Consider the following 19548-nt stretch of genomic DNA (forward strand, 5'->3'; position numbering starts at 1 on the left):
TTATAAAAAAAAATTAAAAGACAAATGGCTGGCTTATGGTTCATAGGTTGGGCTGGGCTCAAGGCCTAGCCAACATTGCTTAGCTAAGGAAGTGGGTTGCGGGCCTATTTGCAACCCACTAAGCTGTAAGGAGTGGACTGGGCTCAAGGGCCCAATCCACCAAGTTGAGGAAGTGGGCTGTGAGATTATCCACAACCCATTAGGCTAAAAAGGGGGAATGGAGTGGGCCCAAGGGCCCAATCCAGCAAAGCGAGAAAGTGGGTTGCAGGTAAGCCTGCATCCCGCTAAGATGAATGGTGTGGACTAGGCTCAAGAGCCCAGTCCAAGGTTGGATGTGGCTTGTGGGAGTGGGTTGCGGCCCACCCCGCAGCTCAAAGGAGAACTAGGTGGGGGTTTGGCCCAAGCCCCACCTTTCTCATCGTCTTCTTCCTAAGGAAGAAGACAGAGAGAAGACAAAAAATAAAAATAAAAGTTCTGATGCCAGCAATCACTGTTGCTGGAAGCTAGTTATAATGACTCCTAAAGTTGATGTGGTCGACTTGGGTTGTTATAGCCAGTGAACCGTCAGCCGAAGTGGCCAATGGTGCGGAATGAGGAACTCCATGGTCGGCAGCCATGGAAATTCCTAACTTAGTGAAAAAGACTCGAAGCCCTCAACCTCGAGTACCCACCTCTTCCACGCAAAGAGGTGAGTCGACCGAGGCTGACGAGCGAGGGCACCATTGCCGATGGTGGCCACCCGCGACTAAGGAAACTGGCGGTGGGAGGCGACATGGCATTGCTCCCACGCACCCCGTGGGTACCTAAATTTGGTGCCCACAATAAGGGGCTAATGCGGGGAAACTTTCCGGACCGGTGGGTGGTCGACCCAAAGTCGCCGGCTGGTGAATTTCTCCGATGAAGTTAATTATAGAAAAGCTAGGATTATCTATGAATTACTAAGCGAAAATTAAATTAATTTAAAGGAAAGATGGAGGCTAACTTGAGGATTGAAGTGGGGGTTTTGATTTGGTCCTCTGGTGCTCCTTGTGATTCACGGTCCTCGTCGAGGTCTTTGGTGGCTCGGAATAGAGAAGAGAGAGGGAGAAACGAAATGAGGAAGAAGAGAGAGACTGGGGAAAGATGAGATTGTGAGGGGGTTTGGATTCTTATAGGGACGAGAGGGGAGAGGGCGGAGTGGAGTTCGGATGCACTCCGACACCTTTCTCTCCCATGCGCTTGGTTAGCGCACGTGCTTGGTTAGAGTTTTTTTTTTGGTTGTGGGTGTTACAATTATGCTCATAAGTCTAAAACTAAGTCATGAGAGGTGGTCGAGCCTATTAAAATTACAATACTAGCTATTTGCCTAAGTTTATTAATTTTAATTTCAGTTACTGGTTATTTGTTTATCGCTAAGTCAAGGTTAGTATGATGTTGCATGTCCTATTATATGGGATTGTCCTATTCTATAGAGTAGTGAAGTTAGGGAGGGAATAAGTCATTGAGCTATCTCTCTTGTATGCCCATAAAAGGCGATGTAATCCTATGAAATTAATCATCCAAGTTGAGAAGCATAAGAGTAATTTTCTTCTTCTACGAGATTTATTCTAGAGTAAATTTAGTCCTTTTGGTCTTCCAGTTTCAACATAAGTTGGTATGAGAGCCAGACTGTGTACATCATCGTTGCTTTGAGCTTTCTCTTCCTATTGGCAAGATGAGTGATCTTCAAGTCATTGGCAGAATCAAGAAGCTCAACAATCAAAACCACGATACTTGGTCTACATGCATGATGTCTTACATGCAAGGTCAAGACTTGTAGGAGGTTGTCAATGGAAGCGAAGTTACACAACTAGAGACAGAGGATGCAAATGGAAGAAATGTAATGAAAGTGGAAGATAAAAGTGGGCTAGGCGATGCTTGCATTCAAGATTATGATCGAAGAAGATGTGCTAAAGCACATTCGGGATGCCAAAACTTCCAAAGAAGCTTGCAATGTTTGCTTTTCTCAAAGAAGAATGACATAAGACTTCAACTTTTAGAGAGCAAACTTTTGTCGTTAGCGCAACGCGACATACTGATCGCCCAGTACTTCCACAAGGTAAAATCTCTTTGCCACGAAATTTCCGAGTTGGGTCCAAAAGCTCTAATCGGGGAAACTAGGATGAAAAGAATAATTATCCATGGTTTGAGACCCGAATATAGGGGCTTTGTTGTTGTAGTACAAGCATGGCAAAATCAATCATCATCTATTGAGTTTGAAAATTTGCTTTGCTGGACAAGAAGCATTAGCTAAGCAAATGAGAGGAGTCTTGTTGAAGGGTGAAACTCCAGGTAGCAGCGCACATTTGGTGAGTCTAAGAAGAATTATGATAAAGCAAAATATCATCAAGGTGAAAAGGAAGCACTCATGGCAACAACAAAAAGTTTGAAGGGAAGTGCTACAGTTGGGGGAAGAAGGGTCACATGGCGAAAGCTTGCCGGTTGAAAAAAAAAGTTGGTGGAGAGTAACGGTGCTACTTCCAAAAGTGAAGATGAATAAGATGCTGAGGAATTATTTGCAACAAAAGATGAGGAGTTGGCTTTCATAGTAACTATGTCCGAATAAATTGATTATGAAAAAGATTGGATTGTTGACTCGGGATGCTTGAATCATATGATGGGCGATAAAGGAAAGTTACAAAACTTGTCAGAGTACAAGAGAAGCCGAGTGATGGTGATAGCCAACAACTCAAAATTACCAATAGCTCACATTGGTAACATAGTAGCGATCTCCCTTGGATATGCTTTGGATCCCATATTCACAATCGACCAAGGAACAATGGCTTTAATATTGCTTGATACAAACCAGATCTAAGGCCTAATTGTTCGTAGGAAAATTCTAAGATTTACTAAGTGGTAGCCTCGCAAGCCTCAGATCTAATGATTTTATAATGAAGTGATTCCAAAATTAAGGTGAAATGATATGAAGAAAATAGTAGAGAAAGGATGAAATAGGTCAAAAACAAAAATATCGATATTGTGGCAATAGTTGAAGGGTGGCAGATAATCGTGAGGTGGTGGAGAATGAAATATGTTAAAAAATGAAATACCAACGTTGACAGTCGTCAAAGGGTGGCTGACAACCATGAGATGGTGGAGGTCAACCGTATGAGAGGGCGGCTCATGGAGATCAATGGTAGCTAGGGTTTGGAGGTAGAATTAGGATTCTAATTTTGATCTACTCCTAACAAAATAAATAGCTACAAGCAAAGAAGTAAATGCAAGATAAGAAAATAACAAAACCAATATTCATTCTCGTCCTGACACAAATAGATGATGGTCACATATTTATAGAAGTAGAGACATAGCGGGTCTGAACCAACTTGCTCTAATATGCTTACATATGCGGATTATCCACTTTAATTCAAATTTAGAAGTAAATAACATAAACTATTAACTAAATTCGACTTGACTCAATCTAATTGACTCAACTTTCATGGTCAAATTATATAACGTTTGAAGTTTTGGAAGCTCCAACTTTGAAAATCTCAAGTATTACCAAATTTGTTGTGCATAAAAAAGTGATATCCTTGCTCCCAATTGTCGTCTGTCAACCAATTGATACCGCCACTCTTGGACATCGTTTGTCCTTCTTCAATTCAGCCTTCTATATTATTTTTTAGCACTATTTTACGTCTGTTTGATTTTGTGGCACTAAAAGATATTGTCAAACTTTCTTCCAAATTTTCCAAAGCTCCCCACTATTCCAGCTCCTTCATTGGGTTTAGAAGCTATCATTCTTTGGAGGAGAACATAAGAAAATTTTAGAGACTTCTTAAATGTCAATGATTTCCCAGTCCTGTGCTCCTAAGGTAACATAAGCATCAGAGATTTCTTATCAGTTATTTCTCGTTCAAGGACAAGCTTTTCTTGGGCCCAAGTCAAATTCTTTTCTCTGGAAGCCGGTCTTTCACATTCTTTTATCACAGATTATTTCCATGATAGTCTTCCAATCCGACTAAGCAACTTAGGCTTTTCCAGATTGTGAAGAGTGAATACTGGGATGGGTTCCTAATAGGAATATGACCCTTCCCAGTCTCTGTTACCGAATGCCATCCATAACAGTATAAATAACACATCCTCTCTGGAGAATGCATGGAAGAGCCAATTTATAATTTCCGTATGACTTCTATCTATGTTTTAGCATACAAAGGTCAGGTTTCTAGCTCTATTGATGAATTGTGATCTGGAGTATCAACTAGCATGACTCGCCATAATCAACAGTAGCTATACTGGATACCATTATCTATCCACAAAGTAGTATTCAACGAGTACACAATTATCAGATGTTGTTTTCCCAGAGGACTGGTCTCAAAAAATACCTACCAAAAGTTTGTAACATATTGAACAGGAATAGCTATCCAAAAGCAAGCATACCGGTATAGTGAACAAGAAATCCAACAACGATGCCCTCTCAAAATTTTTGTTAAAAGTAAATATTCAACAGAAGATGTAACTAAAGAATGATTTCAATCCCAAGAATTATCACTGTTTTTCATATGTAATCACTGATAGTCTACGAAATTATCCATATAATTAATCATTTCCCGTCGGTACAACAATTAAAGGATTTAAGAAAATAAAACTTTTTTTGCGTAGAAACACTTTACAAATATTCCATAAAATAGTATTTTATATTAAATCGATGATGTGATGTCATCATGTGCATTGATTTTGATAGCTATATAATAAAAAGAAAAATCAAGGGATATCGCCTTTTCACAAATGGTGTTCTTAAAAAATAAAATTAAAAAGAAACTGTGCACAAAGGAGCTGCCAAAATTCAATAGAGAGAAAGATCTTTCTCATTAAACTTTTTTGTTTCATAAAATCTTCGGAGAATTGTATCATTCCAGAGTATAGACAAAAACCTCAGCGGTGTTATAAGTTAAAATATGGCGCGGTTTCCAGAATTGAACAGAGCATTCATCAGCTCAAGAGATAAATGGCACAAAATTTACCAGACATATTTATTCATTATGTTTTCTATAAAATAGATTCAAAAATGAACAGTTGATACGAGATTTATAAATAAACAAATGACTTGCCTATATGCATGAATGGCATGCTCCCTTGACACAAATGAACTAGAATTCTCGCATTCTTACCCAGTAAAAGGAGAAGGATTATTCTTTCTGGCAGCAGAAGCAAGTCCAAATGCCACAGATACGAATGAGATTGCGTACAATACAATGGTACCTAGTCTTCCTCTTCATAAAGCAATACAAAAGAAAATGGCGCAAACTTGTATCCATCACCCTCATAGAACTTGTTCTGGAACTCCACCCAGTGAAGCCTCAAGGCATGTAAGAATGCACTTAAAGTTTCCATCACAAGCAAGACACCAATAGTGGCAGAGATGAATACGACTAAGCCAATGATGAGAATGAAGATATTATTGTACCTGATGAAATACTAATTATTCACTTCACATAAGAAGAAAAGAATACTAGATGGAAGAATAATAACTATAGGAAATGAATCAAATAAAGGAAACTCACCCCCAAGCAAGTAGGAGGACTTTCTCGTAAAAAACACTGGACAACTCCGAATGGGCAAGACTGCAGTCAGCACATCAAATATGTTGTTAAATACTGTCGGTGTAAAATCATGGAGGAAAGTAGTAATAAGATAACAATACAGAATAAAAGGAACATGAAGTCCATATGGATACTAAACTAAGCTGCTGCTTTCATATTGCAGATGGCAGATTGTCTGCTTTACCGTGTTCTTTCTCTAGTACAGCCTAGTGACTTCAATCTTGCACAATAAGCCAGTGAATTTTTCCTAACTATATAGCAGATACTGAAGAAAATAATAAGGAATTCTCAAGAACAATTTGATCACTTTGATACCTTAGAGCCCATAAACGAAGATATGACGCAGTATTTGAGACAGCTTCAAGGACAAACTCGATTGTATGTATCAGTTGGTGCACAAAAACTTCAGTAAAGTCAAACTCCTCATGCTCATGAGAATTGTGATCATGGTCCACCTCAAGTGATTCTTCTGTTCTCTGAAGCATGATGTATGATTCCCCTTGATGCCTCTGATTTAACAATCATAAAGATTAATCAGCAGGATTTAAGAACCCAGTCACTCAAGAACAAAAAGGCAATCTGAACAAATAATTACCTCCTGATGTTGCTTCTTCAAAAGCAATGGCTTCGGAATTAACATCCAGGGCACAGAAATAAGAGCCAGAAGAAGTAGCACAAGCTAACCACATGATGATAACCATGTTAGTGTAAAAATGAACAGAACAATCTAATAGAGATGCATATAAAAATTATAACAAACCTGCAGTGTTTTCTGCCCAGGAAATAGCTGGTTCTCACCAAGATCATCTGTTGGACTGAGGAACATATATATCATTACATGGTATAAATCTGCTTTTGATCCAGTGCACCATTTTACAATGATGAGAAGTGACAGGTAACCAAATAGACTGTTCAAGTAGATTAACTGAGGAACAAACTGATACCTGTGACAGAACAGCTGAAGCCATTAACTATATACTTATATGTTCATTACTGAATATAAACTTATATTTAAGTTAAGAAAGAAAGGTTAAACCAAAACAGACTAGCATTCTAAATGATGCCCTGAGAGGTTTACTATAGTCCGGGCATTCAAGATGATTAAACAAAAATATTAACGCTTTCAAGTTCTAATGATCATATGATCCATACAGAGCTTTCTAAGACCCCTTCATGATAGCTTTACTTGTTTAGGTGATAATAATGCATCCAGAGTTCTATTCAAGCTTGTCTGAAAGAATATGAGTAGATTGTCTTTGACAATTTCAATTTGTTCTCTCAGCAACTAGTAGAAGCACATAAGAAACAATACACAAAGTAGCAGATTATAAATCATAATACTGGACCTAGCATCAAATTTATGGAAACTAAATAAGTACAGCAAGTATAGGGAGCATGTTCATGTGGGAGGAGAGAAAAATAGGAGAAATCATGCTATCCAATAGGTAGCATGGTTATCATCATGTGGTTTAGCTTGTGCTACTTCACAATTGAAACAAGTATAGGGAGCATTTTTTTTGTTCCTCCTAAAAATAGGAGAAACCATGCCCTTGTTAAATCTATATCAATTGGAACAAAAAAAATTTCACAATAGGTAGCATCTTCAAAATTGGATAAATATGATCCATTAGATTAGATGCTATCCATATCCACAGCCATCCTCCAAGACAAACAATGTAAGGAGAAGGATATCAGATCCGCAATGAGCACTAAATCGAGAAGTGAATCATCAGTATGGAAACTAAAAATGGAAATTAGATTAATGCAAGTACCAAATATTAATGCTATTCCTGAAGAATGTTGCATTAAAATAACTCAATAGAATGCCCAGATTCATTTGAGCTACCCCAATGAGGATAGACATCTTCATCTTCAATGAGTTGAGAAATGGAAGCTCACTACGGCTACCATGCCACTCAGGATCCACACCAAATGGGTAAGTACGCCTCACCTTAATCAAACCCTCTGTAGTAGAATCCCTATAAGAAAGACAAAGGAAAACAAAAATCATAAGCTACAAAATAATCAGAAAAAAATATCTTTTAAAACGGACTTGCACTTACCTGCAAGAAGGATCACGGCAGGCATAGGCTGATTTACCGAAAAGCTCAAATGGGACTGAGAAGAACTCATTGTAGATTAATCCAGTATAAATCGAAAAGAGTCCCATCATCATAATCACATAGCGCCCACCAAACATCATTTCCATGATATCTCCAAGCTTCTGTGAATCCCAAACAAATTAATGTAATCATTAAATTATTATAGAAGTCATATAAACTAGTAAATGAACAATCTTTAGGGAGAAAAGAAAAGAAAATTTTAATGAGCTTGGAATTGTTCAAGAAATCATAGAGTTTATCAATCAAGACTTCAAGAAAAAACAAAGAAAAAGGAACAGCTACAACTATCATGATGATCAATGCTTCCCTAGATTAATCACAACACAATTACAAAAGATATCCAAGTTTCAGCCTATGAACCATACAAGGTTCTACAAAGAAGAAAACAAACTGACAACTGCAGCAGTTCAACAAACTATAGCCAACAAAATCTATTCAACAACTACTTCAGATTAGACCAGGACCAAGCCAACAACCAAGTTTTAACTAACATCACAGAGAACAAGAAAAAACATCCTATTAAACAAAACAGGCCTTCCAGCAGCATCAGTCATCCTACAAATACACGATCTGGGCCTCTTCAAGTTGCTGCTTTGCCTTCTTCTTAGCCCCCTCTCCTTGTATCCCTACCCAATAGAGGAACAAGGTCAATACTCTATGAGAAAAGGCCTCATAATTTCTAGCATTATCATTGAAGATTTTACTGTTTCTTTCCAGCCGAAGGCTCCAAACAAAGGCACTAATCCAAATGTACCACCATTTTTTTTATCTTTTCCAAAAGAAACATCCGACAGATACCAATCTTTCATCTATTTCACATGAATCTTAATACCCCAATGTTGCTCCATCTTCTTCCAAAACTATTTCCCAAACTTACAGCATAAAAAAGATAATTAACTATCTCCTCTTGAGAACAAAAACACACAATTAGAGCCTCCAGTCCAACCACGTTTCAATAAATTATCCCTGGTTAGCACTCTATTATTGCATGCTAACCAAAGAAAGGCGCTAACTTTAAGAGGGATCTTAATTGCCAGAGTTTAGCTACATCCTTTGTAATTCGGCCTCCATTGTTTAAAATTCTATAGAGAGATCTTACTGTAAATATGCCATTAATCTCAAACCTCCACTGAACTTAATCTTTACCTCTAGCCTCTGTATCACAGTTATCCTTTACATAATTGATCAACTGCTGCTCTTCATAGATCAGATAATCAGAGAGCATCCTTCGATATTTCAAGCTCCAAGTGCTCTTCACCTCATGAACAATTGCTTCTTCATTCCAAACAATGCTAAATAACTAAGGGAATCTGGTTGCAAGAGAGCACTCTCCTACCTAGATATCCTTCCAGAATTTGACCATATTACCATCCTAAACCTTCCACACAATACCAGTTTTGAAAATAGTTCCATTTTGAATTACTCCTCTCCAAAAAGGTGAAACTCTGCCAAAATTTGTCAGCTTGAAGGAATTCATCTTAATTTTCCTATAGTATCTCTGCATCACAATTGAAGCCTATAGGTGATTATCTGAGTTTAACAACCTCCACCACTACTTAGCCAACAGAGAACTATTCAAATTCTAAAGATATATTATTCGTATCCCCTATATTCTTTCTTCTTACACACCTTATCCTAGTTAACTAAATCATAACCTTTCTTTGTGTCAACTGATCCATGCCACAAAAAGTTTCTCCTGAGCTTGTTAATTTGCTTCCTAACCTATACAAGCATATTGAAAAAAGAAAGGTAATATAGAGAAATTTAACTTAGGACAAATTTATAAGGGTGATAGACCCCCCAAAGACAATAGCTTTCTTTTCCAGCCAGCCAATCTTTTTCTACTTTCTCAATCACATGCATCCAGTCATTCTTCCTCAATTTGCTATTATATAAAGGAAGACCCAAATATTTAATTGAAAACTCTTCAGTTTTATAGTTCAACAGAGTAGCCAACTCCTGACCTTTGGCCTTATTTTTACCCCAATAAATTAGAGAGCTCTTTCCAAAATTAATTTTTAAACCAGAAACTGCTTCAAAGCTGTAAAGTAAGAACTTATGGATCATCACATCTTTGTATTCAGCTTTAAGAAAAAGTAATGTGTCATTAGCATATTGTAAATTGATAATCCCCCTTTCACACACATCTTCTTCCAAACTAATGATTAAGCCTTGATTCTTTGCTTTATTTAACATCCTATTCAGCCCATCAGCAATCAAAACAAATAGGTAAGGTAACAACAAGTCCCCTTGTCTTAAACCTTTCTTACACTTAAAGTATTTGCTCAATTTACCATTTAAGGTAATAGCAGAAGAGCCAGTAGTGACAGATTGCATAATCCAGTAAATCCATTTTTAGGGAATTCTCTCCATTTAAGAACATCAGCCAGAAAATCCCATCTCACCTTATCATAAGCTTTTTTAAAGTCCAACTTTATCATGATTCTTTTAGTCTTCTGCTTTTTAATTCCAAAAATTACTTCATGTACACTGACCATACTATCCAAAATATATCTGTCCTTAATAAAGGCACTTTAATAGTCAGTGATCAACTCATCAATCACCCGACAAAGCCTATTAGTAAGGGCTTTGGTGATCATCTTGTAGCTATAGTTTAGCAAACTAATTAGTCTAAAATCCTCAATTCTGTCTGCTCTAGTTTTATTTGGGATCAAGCAAATCATTGCATAGTTCAACCTATAAAGAAAACATTCATTATTATAGAATGCATTGAACAAGTTCACAACCTCCTGCCTAATAGTATTCCAGAAGCAATGATAAAATTTCATGCTGAAAGCTTGAAACTATTAGGCCCAGGAGCTTTGTTATCTGCCATATCAAAGACAGCCTTGTAAATCTCCCTCTCACTAAAAGGAGCAATCAAAGCCTTAGCTTGGGCATCCCCTAATTTATTGGTTCCCAAATCTCCTCAGTCATAGTCAATCTCCAATCATTCACTGTACAAAAGAGATTCTTATAATATTGAGAAAAGTGATCACTTATTTTAACTTGATTCACAGTATGTTGACCATCAATCTAAATACAATGAATGCTATTTCTCCTTTTTCCCCCATAAGCCACCTTATGAAAAAAGGTAGTGTTCAAATCCCCTTCAATTAGCCACATTTGTCTAGACCTTTACTGTCATTTTAACTCTTCCTCCTTATCCAATTGATAAAAATGAAGCACAGCGATCTCTCTTCTTTCAAGTTCTTCCTTATCCAAATTTCTATTCTCCTCCATCAAGTCTAGCTAATGAATTGTTTGAATTAAGCTTTTTTTTAGCCTGATCAGCCTTCCTGAGGTTCTTACTCTCGAGCCCTAAAATCTTCTCATCTCTTCTTTTCTCGATCATCCTCTCCTAAGCTTTGATGACTCACGGTAGCGAGCAGCGCAAGGCAATGACGGACAATGACAAGTTCTCTATAAATTTCACTCGCATTATCACTTTTACTCCTTCCCCACCCTTACCAACGGCCATCCCAACGATGGGAACTACCGCCACTCTCACTCTCTGATCTCACTCACTCTCCGATCTCACTCTCACTCTCTTGATTAAAAGAGGATGGATTTAATTATCTGAGAGGCTAAGAGATCTCGTTTGTTCACTTGCTTATTGCCTTGATCACAGTTAGTGGGGTTTGGGTTGGTGAATTGGATAAGTGAACTATTAAAAAATGTGTATTGCATTATTAAAATTATATATATATATATATATATATATATAATGTTAGTATATATTATATATAAATATCTTTTAATTTTTATATATTAAAAATACCAGAACTGCCTTGGTAGCTGCATACTAATTAGGCACTATGCAGTAGGGCAATCGCCATTCAAACATTGGATCAACAACAACATGCTAACAACAAAGAAACAATGTGTCACATAAGAAACAAAGTGTCAAATTTAAAAATAAAAGTCTGAAACTCTTCAAATAAATTCCTTTCTTCATGAGATTAGGAGACCAATTAACTATTCCTTTTGTCAACAAAAACTTAGCTAGAATTACAGTGGCTAAGAAATAACTCAACTCATCTATGTATTAATGTTCTTCATTTGCTTCCTTGTCATGTTCTTTTGAAATTTGATGATGACTGACTAGCAATTCCGTTATGCTTACGAGTTGACTCATGAGCTAACCTGACATTCCAGTATTTCTGTAGTCAACTAACAGATATACAAGTACAATGTATGCAATGTTCCTTTCCTAATTCTTATTTCCATAATACAAGCCAAACAAATTTCAGATTTTTAAATGCATGAAGATTTGCAAGTTCTAGTTGTAACAGATTCTTCAAGCAAGAGAAACACGAATACCAAGAACAAAGTTCAAGCTTATCTTCTAATTAATTAGGAATCTATACATGAGTCATTTTACTCCATTTAGACCTAATATCTATCTTTCTCGTAATAGCCTCTCGCTAGACCTAGTAAACTATATCTTATCAAAGTCTTTTATGCCTCCCCAATGAGCCATATACATAACTCACACCAGAGTTAGGGCTATTAAGATAATCAAGATGATTAATAAATATGTACGTATATATGTATATGAATTTGAGTGTTTGTGTGGTTCTATGCATCTGTGCCTTATGGTTTTGATAGGCACCAAATGCAATCTTGAAACAATTCAAGCTTGAATGAAACTCGATCAGTCTCGGTTCAAGGATGACACCCCAAGCTTGATTTTAAGACTGATTTGAATTTGTCTTGATAATTACATTCAAGTGACTCATTAAGGTTTCCATTCGGATCAACACAAAATAGGCTCAAAATTCTGCTCAACTTGAACTAAACAAACCAAGCTTGATCATCTAACCTAGGATTGAAAGCTTGATCAGAGGTAGGCTCTTTTAAGCTCAGACCAATTATACATTTATACCCTAGTCAGTGCCAATTAAATTCTTGATATATCCACACTTATTCTCCTTAGTAAGCCTATAACTCATCACCAGAACAATTTTATATACCTTCTGACATAATTGACAGTTTCTTGCCCGCTAGTTATAACTTTTAACTTCTCATCTTGCAAAGATGATCTTAATCCCAAGTATGCGACAAGTAAAACAACGAAATAATGAGCAACTTACCTCAGGAGTATGTTCAAAGGCTATAGAATCAGGTATCCTGACATATAAAATAGAAAAGGATGAAGGTGTTTAAATGTCAATGAGATGGCAAAGGAAACAAAGAAACTGGTTTTCATCACTAGGAGAAAACAGAGTATGGAGGGAGGTATAAGCTAACTGAGTTTTATCAATATTGGGTGGGTAGAGTATGTGACCAAGTGGATTTAACTGATTAAGGCATACCCAGTTCAAAGAAGTAAAGTTGCCTCCTGGTTATAATATGTTGAGAACTACGCTTCTCCAAAAAAAATGGGCAAACATTGAAAGGCTATTAGAACTCATTAAAGACACGTGGAGGAAAAAAAGAGTTAAACGTTGTGTGATGGCTGGACAGATGCATAAAGAAGACTTCTTATTATCTTTTTTTGCCAATGACTGAGAGTAGTCCCATGTTTTTGAGAGTTATAAATTATGAGGGGGAGTACAGAGATTTTTTTTTATATCTAGCTTGATCAGCAAAGTAATCAAAGAGGTTGAAGTACAAAATATGGTACAAATCATAATTTATAATGTCATTATTTGTAAATCAGCTAGGATGCTTATAAATGCTTAGTGTTCAAATAATTTTTGGACACTATCCTTTGTTCATACTATCAATCTTGCATTAAGGAATATATGTGCCTCAAAATACACTAAGGGAAAGAAGCTTGTTTTTTATTAGTTTAATTGGATATCTATTGTGGCAAGATATATGATGTGCATCAAAAATTTTATCATACAACAACACTATACGACTTGCCATTTTTAATAAATTTATAAATTTGAAGTTGCTTATTGTTGCAAATACACGTTTTGACTCAATTATTGTGATGCTAAGGAGATTCAAAACAATCAAATATGTGCTGCAAATGATGGTCCTTAGTGATAAAAAGAATTTTTATAGAAAGGGCGATGTAGGAAAGGCACAATTTACAAAAAAGGTCCTTAATGATATATGGTGGGACAAAATTAAATATATATTATCTTTTATTGAGTCTACTCATTCAATACTGAGATTTGCTAACACTAACAAACCTTACCTTTACTTGAATTATGAATTGTGGGATGATATGATTGAAAAAGTAAAAACAACTATATATAGACATGAGGCAAAAATTGAAGATGAAGAGTCCTCTTTCTATTCAATTGTACATAAATTTCTAGTTGATATATGAGATAGAAGCAATACTCCTTTTCATTGTTTAGCACACGTGTTGAATTGAAGGTAAATTCAATGCTTAAAATTTAATATATAGTTATTGGTTCCTTTTGATTTATAGTTTTATTAATTTAATTTTTGTGCTCTTTTTATTAGGTATTATAACACAACTTGGATTAGTGAGAATCCAAATTGCACTCCTCCACATAAGAAGCTAGAAATTTCTTATATGAGAAACAAGTGTTTGAAGAAGCTCTTTCCAAACGGAAAAAAGAGAAGAATTATAAATAATGAATATGCCAATTTCTCAACTGTACAAAGAGTTTTGATAACCAATACTCTATTGAAGATAGAGATCTTGATTCAAAGAAGTAGTGAGTCGTTCATAGTGCTTTCACACCTAACCTTTAGAATTTAGCGCTTAATTTACTTGGGCAACCGTGTTCATCATCATGTTATGAGAGAAATTTAAGCACATATTAATTTATTCACTCAACGAAGAGAAACAAGATTACTCCACAACAAGCGAAAGATCTAGTTTTTGTCCACAATAATCTCCCTCTTATCTCTAGAAGATCAACCGAGTATATGGAGGAGGGGAGACCAAAATGTGGGATGTTAGAGATTCAATTGATTCTAACCTCGCACTTGATGAACTTGATTTGGAGTCCATCATATTCACTAATGAAGGCAATGAGGAGAATAACTAAGATGGAGATGAATAATTAATGTCATTGCCAATTACACTACTAACTTATGGCTACTCTCGTTTTGATGTTATGTAAATTGTGAAATGTTGATCAGTTGATGTAAACTTTATTATTTGGTAGATGTACTTTAAAAACTTTAGTGCCATGATCTTATGAGTTGCTCATATTGTATACAATGATATCTACTATTCTTATTTTGGTGCATTGTCGAATATTGATGCATTCTTTGTCTAATTATCCTTGATATTTACTACTCTCATTTTTACTATTAAATGCTTATGTAGATAGATATTATTTGTACATTGTCAATGGAATATGAATTTTTTTTTGCACATACACAGGTATAGGTTGTCATTAGAATATAATTGTTTATATAATTTATTTATTGTTGTATCCTACACGTATTGTATCATGTTTTTTGAGAATTTGCCGTAACCCATATCTGTATTCCGTATCCGAGTCCATGCTTCATTGGTAGTTATAACTAGTACTGATATTTATCATTCTTTTCTAGCAACCGATGTCGATAATGATATAGATATTTAGAGCCTTGGTGGCAATAGGTTACATAGAGGTTGAACTGCGTGCAAGATATAGATCTTAATATGTGACTTATTGGACACTTATTTTGAACTCAACTCAAAACCAAGTGGGTTAGTTTCTGATTATCAAGTCCAGCAATGAAATCCAAACCTAACAGCACAGTTTATTGCCATATGACTTTTTATTACATATGAATAAAAGTTTCCTACCAAATAATTTTTTCCACTTCAAGGAAAAGATATAAGCAAAAATTTAAACATTCAACAATGCAGATTATGTAATATGATAAAGTACAGATGGCCATGAATCCCAGTTGCATCCTCTTAAAGTAGTTCACTTTCATTGTGGTAGCAAGAACTGAGAAATTAGAAGCTAATAGACTTTCTCCCATTCATGGTGGAAAAAAGTAAAGGGGAATAGAGCACCCTGCATTTTAGGCAATAAAAGAAAAAGGCAAGAATTGGAACAAGAAGGTCTAAACGGCAGTGTGTAAACGATAATAAATGCAAAGCACAAAATGCTATCTATAAATTTTCCTAAACTAAATTGTCTATATGTTTGAGCACAACAGTAGAAAAAAATGCACTTTTTCAAAATTTAAAATTATATGTTTGCACATTATGTAGGGAATAGAATTCACCCAATTTTGAATAAGCACTCATGCATATTGCACATAGATAAGAAGTTACAATTTACAAACAATATTTAGGGATGCAATTGAAGCTAAAAAGCATATGAAATCAAGTCAGTGATTTGCTTAATTTTTGAATTGCAACTGCAAAGCAAATGGTCTAGATAAGTGTGTCTTCTGAGTCCTCTGTAGCTGAATATATATGTATAATTGACATTTGAAAAGCCCAAGGAATTAAACAATCGAAGTATTCAGGAGTCAAAAGAATAATGAAAGAACTTAAAAGAGCTGACCTGCGAAGAAAGTTTCTTTTCGTGGAATATGAGATACAATGTTGCCAATAATAAGCAAAGGCCATGGCCCCAATCTCCAAACATGACAGCAAATAGGAACGGAAACGTAACAATGGTGTATACACCAGGGTTTGCTTCTTGATACTTAGCAACCCTGCAGTTTTCATAAAAGTTGCTATTACTATAAATCCTTCATATGGGCAACATTCCAGATAGAATATTTTTTTTATCATATTAAAAAGTCAGAATTGCATATATATCAGCAGCTACTAGTTTTATTGGAGGGTCGGTGTACATTTTATAACACAAAGTTGCTTCAAGATCCTCCTCAAGACAAAAATGAAAAAGAAAAATATGGATGCTCCAAAGTAGTGTATCTACATATGGCAGATAAGCAAAAGCACGACGTAAGAATGACATAGAATATACCACTATGAGTTAAGATAATTCAAAACCTTTCAGAGTCTAAAAGCAAACTAAAGAAAATAATATCACAAAGGACAAAACTATCTTTAGCCAAGGACGATTTAAGGAAAGGATAAAGTAGGGTAAAAATGCCGCAGACTCACGGTATTTTTTCAAAATCTGGTGCTCGACTAAGGTTTTAAACAGGTGAACAATGATCCACCTAATGCCAAGATGTTAAAAAGGTGCCAAAGCTAGAGCCCATGCATACATCTTTTAAGGCAGGTTGGTGCCTAGGCATAAGGTTCTAAGGATTAAAAGGAATATAGAAAATCATGAAATAAGAGAATAACAAATATCAGAATGTCTCTACTACTACAAGAAAAAGCATAGGTAACCTCTCATGTATCAAAACAATCAAGAAAAGTTGAAAGAAATGGCATGAACTTTCCATTATGAATAACATTTGATGCTTCCACTACTCTAAACTAGTACCACTCTTTAGACTGTTCTAACTGAAACTAAGATTTTCTCCCGACATAGTTTTATATGAAAACTTCCAAATGGTTTCAGATTTATGATTAACTTAATAGTTGAAAGCAAGGTTCGCAGAATTGGCCGATCCTTGACTGGAATCAGGATCCATTATGGATCTGACTCAGATTAGGCCCGGGGACATCAATAATTGATGTCCCCAATTTGAACTCTCTTTCTCACTCTTTTCTTCTCACTCTCTCTTTCTCTCTCTCTTTTACTCTTTCTTTCTCTTTTTCTCTCCTTACCATCTAACCATTATTTCTAACGGAGAGATCTAGCCCTGCGAACTCCAGAGATGCATATTTAACTCGGGCGAACTCTGATGAAATCCGGTATGTGATTTTTCAATTTTATTTCTTTATTTCTCTTAATTTTTAAATTTCTGTCGCTCTCTCGTTTTCTTCTTTCTTTATTCTCTTTCACTGCACCATAGTTTTTCACTTTTTATTTCTTTTATTTTTGGTTTTCTTTCACACACTCTCTCTCTCTAATCTCTTCTTTTTGATGAAAGTAAGCAGATTTTTTTCTTTTGGTTTTCTTCTCTTTAATCTCTTCTTTTTTTCTTCTCTCCTTCACTTACCGATTTTGTTTTCACATAATAACTTTCCAAATTGTTCTTGAGTAGTTCTAATTGAGTAATTTCTAAAAGCATGAAGAGAAGGTAATATAAAATTTCTATTATTTGTATAATGGAAAAAAGAGGAGTGTTGTTGCCATTAGAGGAAAGTATACATTAGAAACCATATTTTGAAGTTGTCATAAGATCAATAACTTTCCTGCAGTTCATAATCCATATATAGAAACTACAAGTATAAAGTTATAATTTATAAACCCACTTTGATACCAGACCACTTTATCTCAGAATTTTCTCAAACTAATTGGAAGAGCTTTGTGGTTAACAACCATTAAAGCTCATAATTTGGAACCTGGACACCAATGGTCAGTTTTTTTCTTTTAATTTCTCTCTTTTTTCTTTTTCTTTTTCTTTCATTTTTCATTGTTCACTGACAGAATTTTTTTCTTTTGTTTTTTTCTTCCACTCTCTCTCCGGTCTCTCCTTTTCAGTTTTCAGTGGCAACAAACTTTTTTTTAATTTTTTAATTTTAATTTTAAATTTAAAGCTCATATTTTTCTTCTTTTCCTTGTGCACTTGAATGAATCTTTCCCTTCTATTTATTCAGAAGGTAGCAAAGCTATAATTGCTGAAATTTAATTTGCTGAATTGAGATTAAATATTTTCTGAATTTGAAATTAAATATTTGCTGAATTATATTTTTAGTTTGATTTCTATTTATGTGTTCGCATTAAAATTAAAATGCCTCCAAGAGAAAAATCACAAAGATATCGATATTGGCTGAAAAAATTGCATTTCTCTTGATCAAGATAAAAAGTGTGTCAAATGCAACTGATCCGAAAAGAAAATGAGTGAAAATGCCAGCCATCTAAAAGAACATTCGGCTAAAAGACAAGTATAAATATAGCAACTTGCAGCTCATCTAAAAGCCAAAGGAAGGATAAATGAACTGCACAAAAAAAAAAAATCAATGATTCGTTAATAATTGATGCATGACTATGAAAACATTGATGATGATAACAATTTACATAGTGGGGAGGATAATGAGAAGAGATAGATAAGGAGGGAATGAAAAAAAAATAGACATACACAAAGAGAGAAAAAGATGAAAAGAAACATTAGTAGTAGCTTTCAAAGATCTAGATCAATTCATATGCAAAGAGAAAGAGATTATGGGGACAGTAGTTCTCAGACTCTTAGTGTTACAGAATTTACAACGGAGTTTGAAATATTGGACCAATGAATACATATCTTTAAAAAATAGTCATATATAGACTACTACTAAGACAACTCTCAAAGAGATAAAAAATATAAAGAAACATATTGGTAGGACTATCTATAGATTTTTCTTTTACAATCATATTCCTTTCAATATATCTAATAATCCTTATTATCACGCAATGGTGGATACTATATAATCAGTAGAGTCTGTTATTCTGCCTCATAATTCAAAATATATTGCTGCTAAATATTTTGAGTCAAAGATAGATGAGTTTTATACTATTCAAACATTTAAAAAGTATTGAAATAAATTTGGTTATACACTAATGTGTAATAGGTAGACTACATAGAACAAAATAAATAATTAATTTTCTAGTATACTCAAGCATAGGGATAATATTTTTAAAGTTTGTGGATGTTACTACTCATTTTAAAAGTGCAAATTATATTTCTTAGTTGATAGATGAGGTAGTAGAAGAAATTGGTAATCCAAATGATTACTTATAATGGGAAATATTATAAGGCTACTTGATAATTACTTATGATGAAAAGACAAAATTATACTCTATGTGCTGCATATTGTTTTGATCTCATATTCAAAGATATAGTCAAAGATCCTGAAATTAACATAATCATACATGAAGATCAGAGGTTAACAAATTTCATATATAATCATAGTT

General features: G+C 35.0%; 1 protein-coding gene across 1 annotated transcript in view; it reads right to left on the reverse strand.

Moving 5' to 3' along the window:
• Positions 1-4964: 4964 nt before the first annotated feature.
• LOC140761681 (V-type proton ATPase subunit a3-like) overlaps positions 4965-19548 on the reverse strand; it is a 52617-nt gene continuing 38033 nt past the window's right edge. The window contains exons 11-18 of the mRNA XM_073099111.1: positions 16132-16285; positions 7622-7782; positions 7331-7537; positions 6319-6502; positions 6154-6237; positions 5874-6067; positions 5520-5579; positions 4965-5422 (exon numbers count right to left, since the gene is read on the reverse strand). Coding sequence (XP_072955212.1) covers positions 5218-5422; positions 5520-5579; positions 5874-6067; positions 6154-6237; positions 6319-6502; positions 7331-7537; positions 7622-7782; positions 16132-16285 — 1249 coding nt within the window. The 3' untranslated portion in view covers positions 4965-5217. The remainder of the gene's footprint in view (positions 5423-5519; positions 5580-5873; positions 6068-6153; positions 6238-6318; positions 6503-7330; positions 7538-7621; positions 7783-16131; positions 16286-19548) is intronic.

Source organism: Typha angustifolia, chromosome 6 (genome assembly GCF_048772165.1).
Source record: "Typha angustifolia cultivar Huaian chromosome 6, ASM4877216v1, whole genome shotgun sequence".
In the NCBI taxonomy this organism is placed as follows: domain Eukaryota; kingdom Viridiplantae; phylum Streptophyta; class Magnoliopsida; order Poales; family Typhaceae; genus Typha; species Typha angustifolia.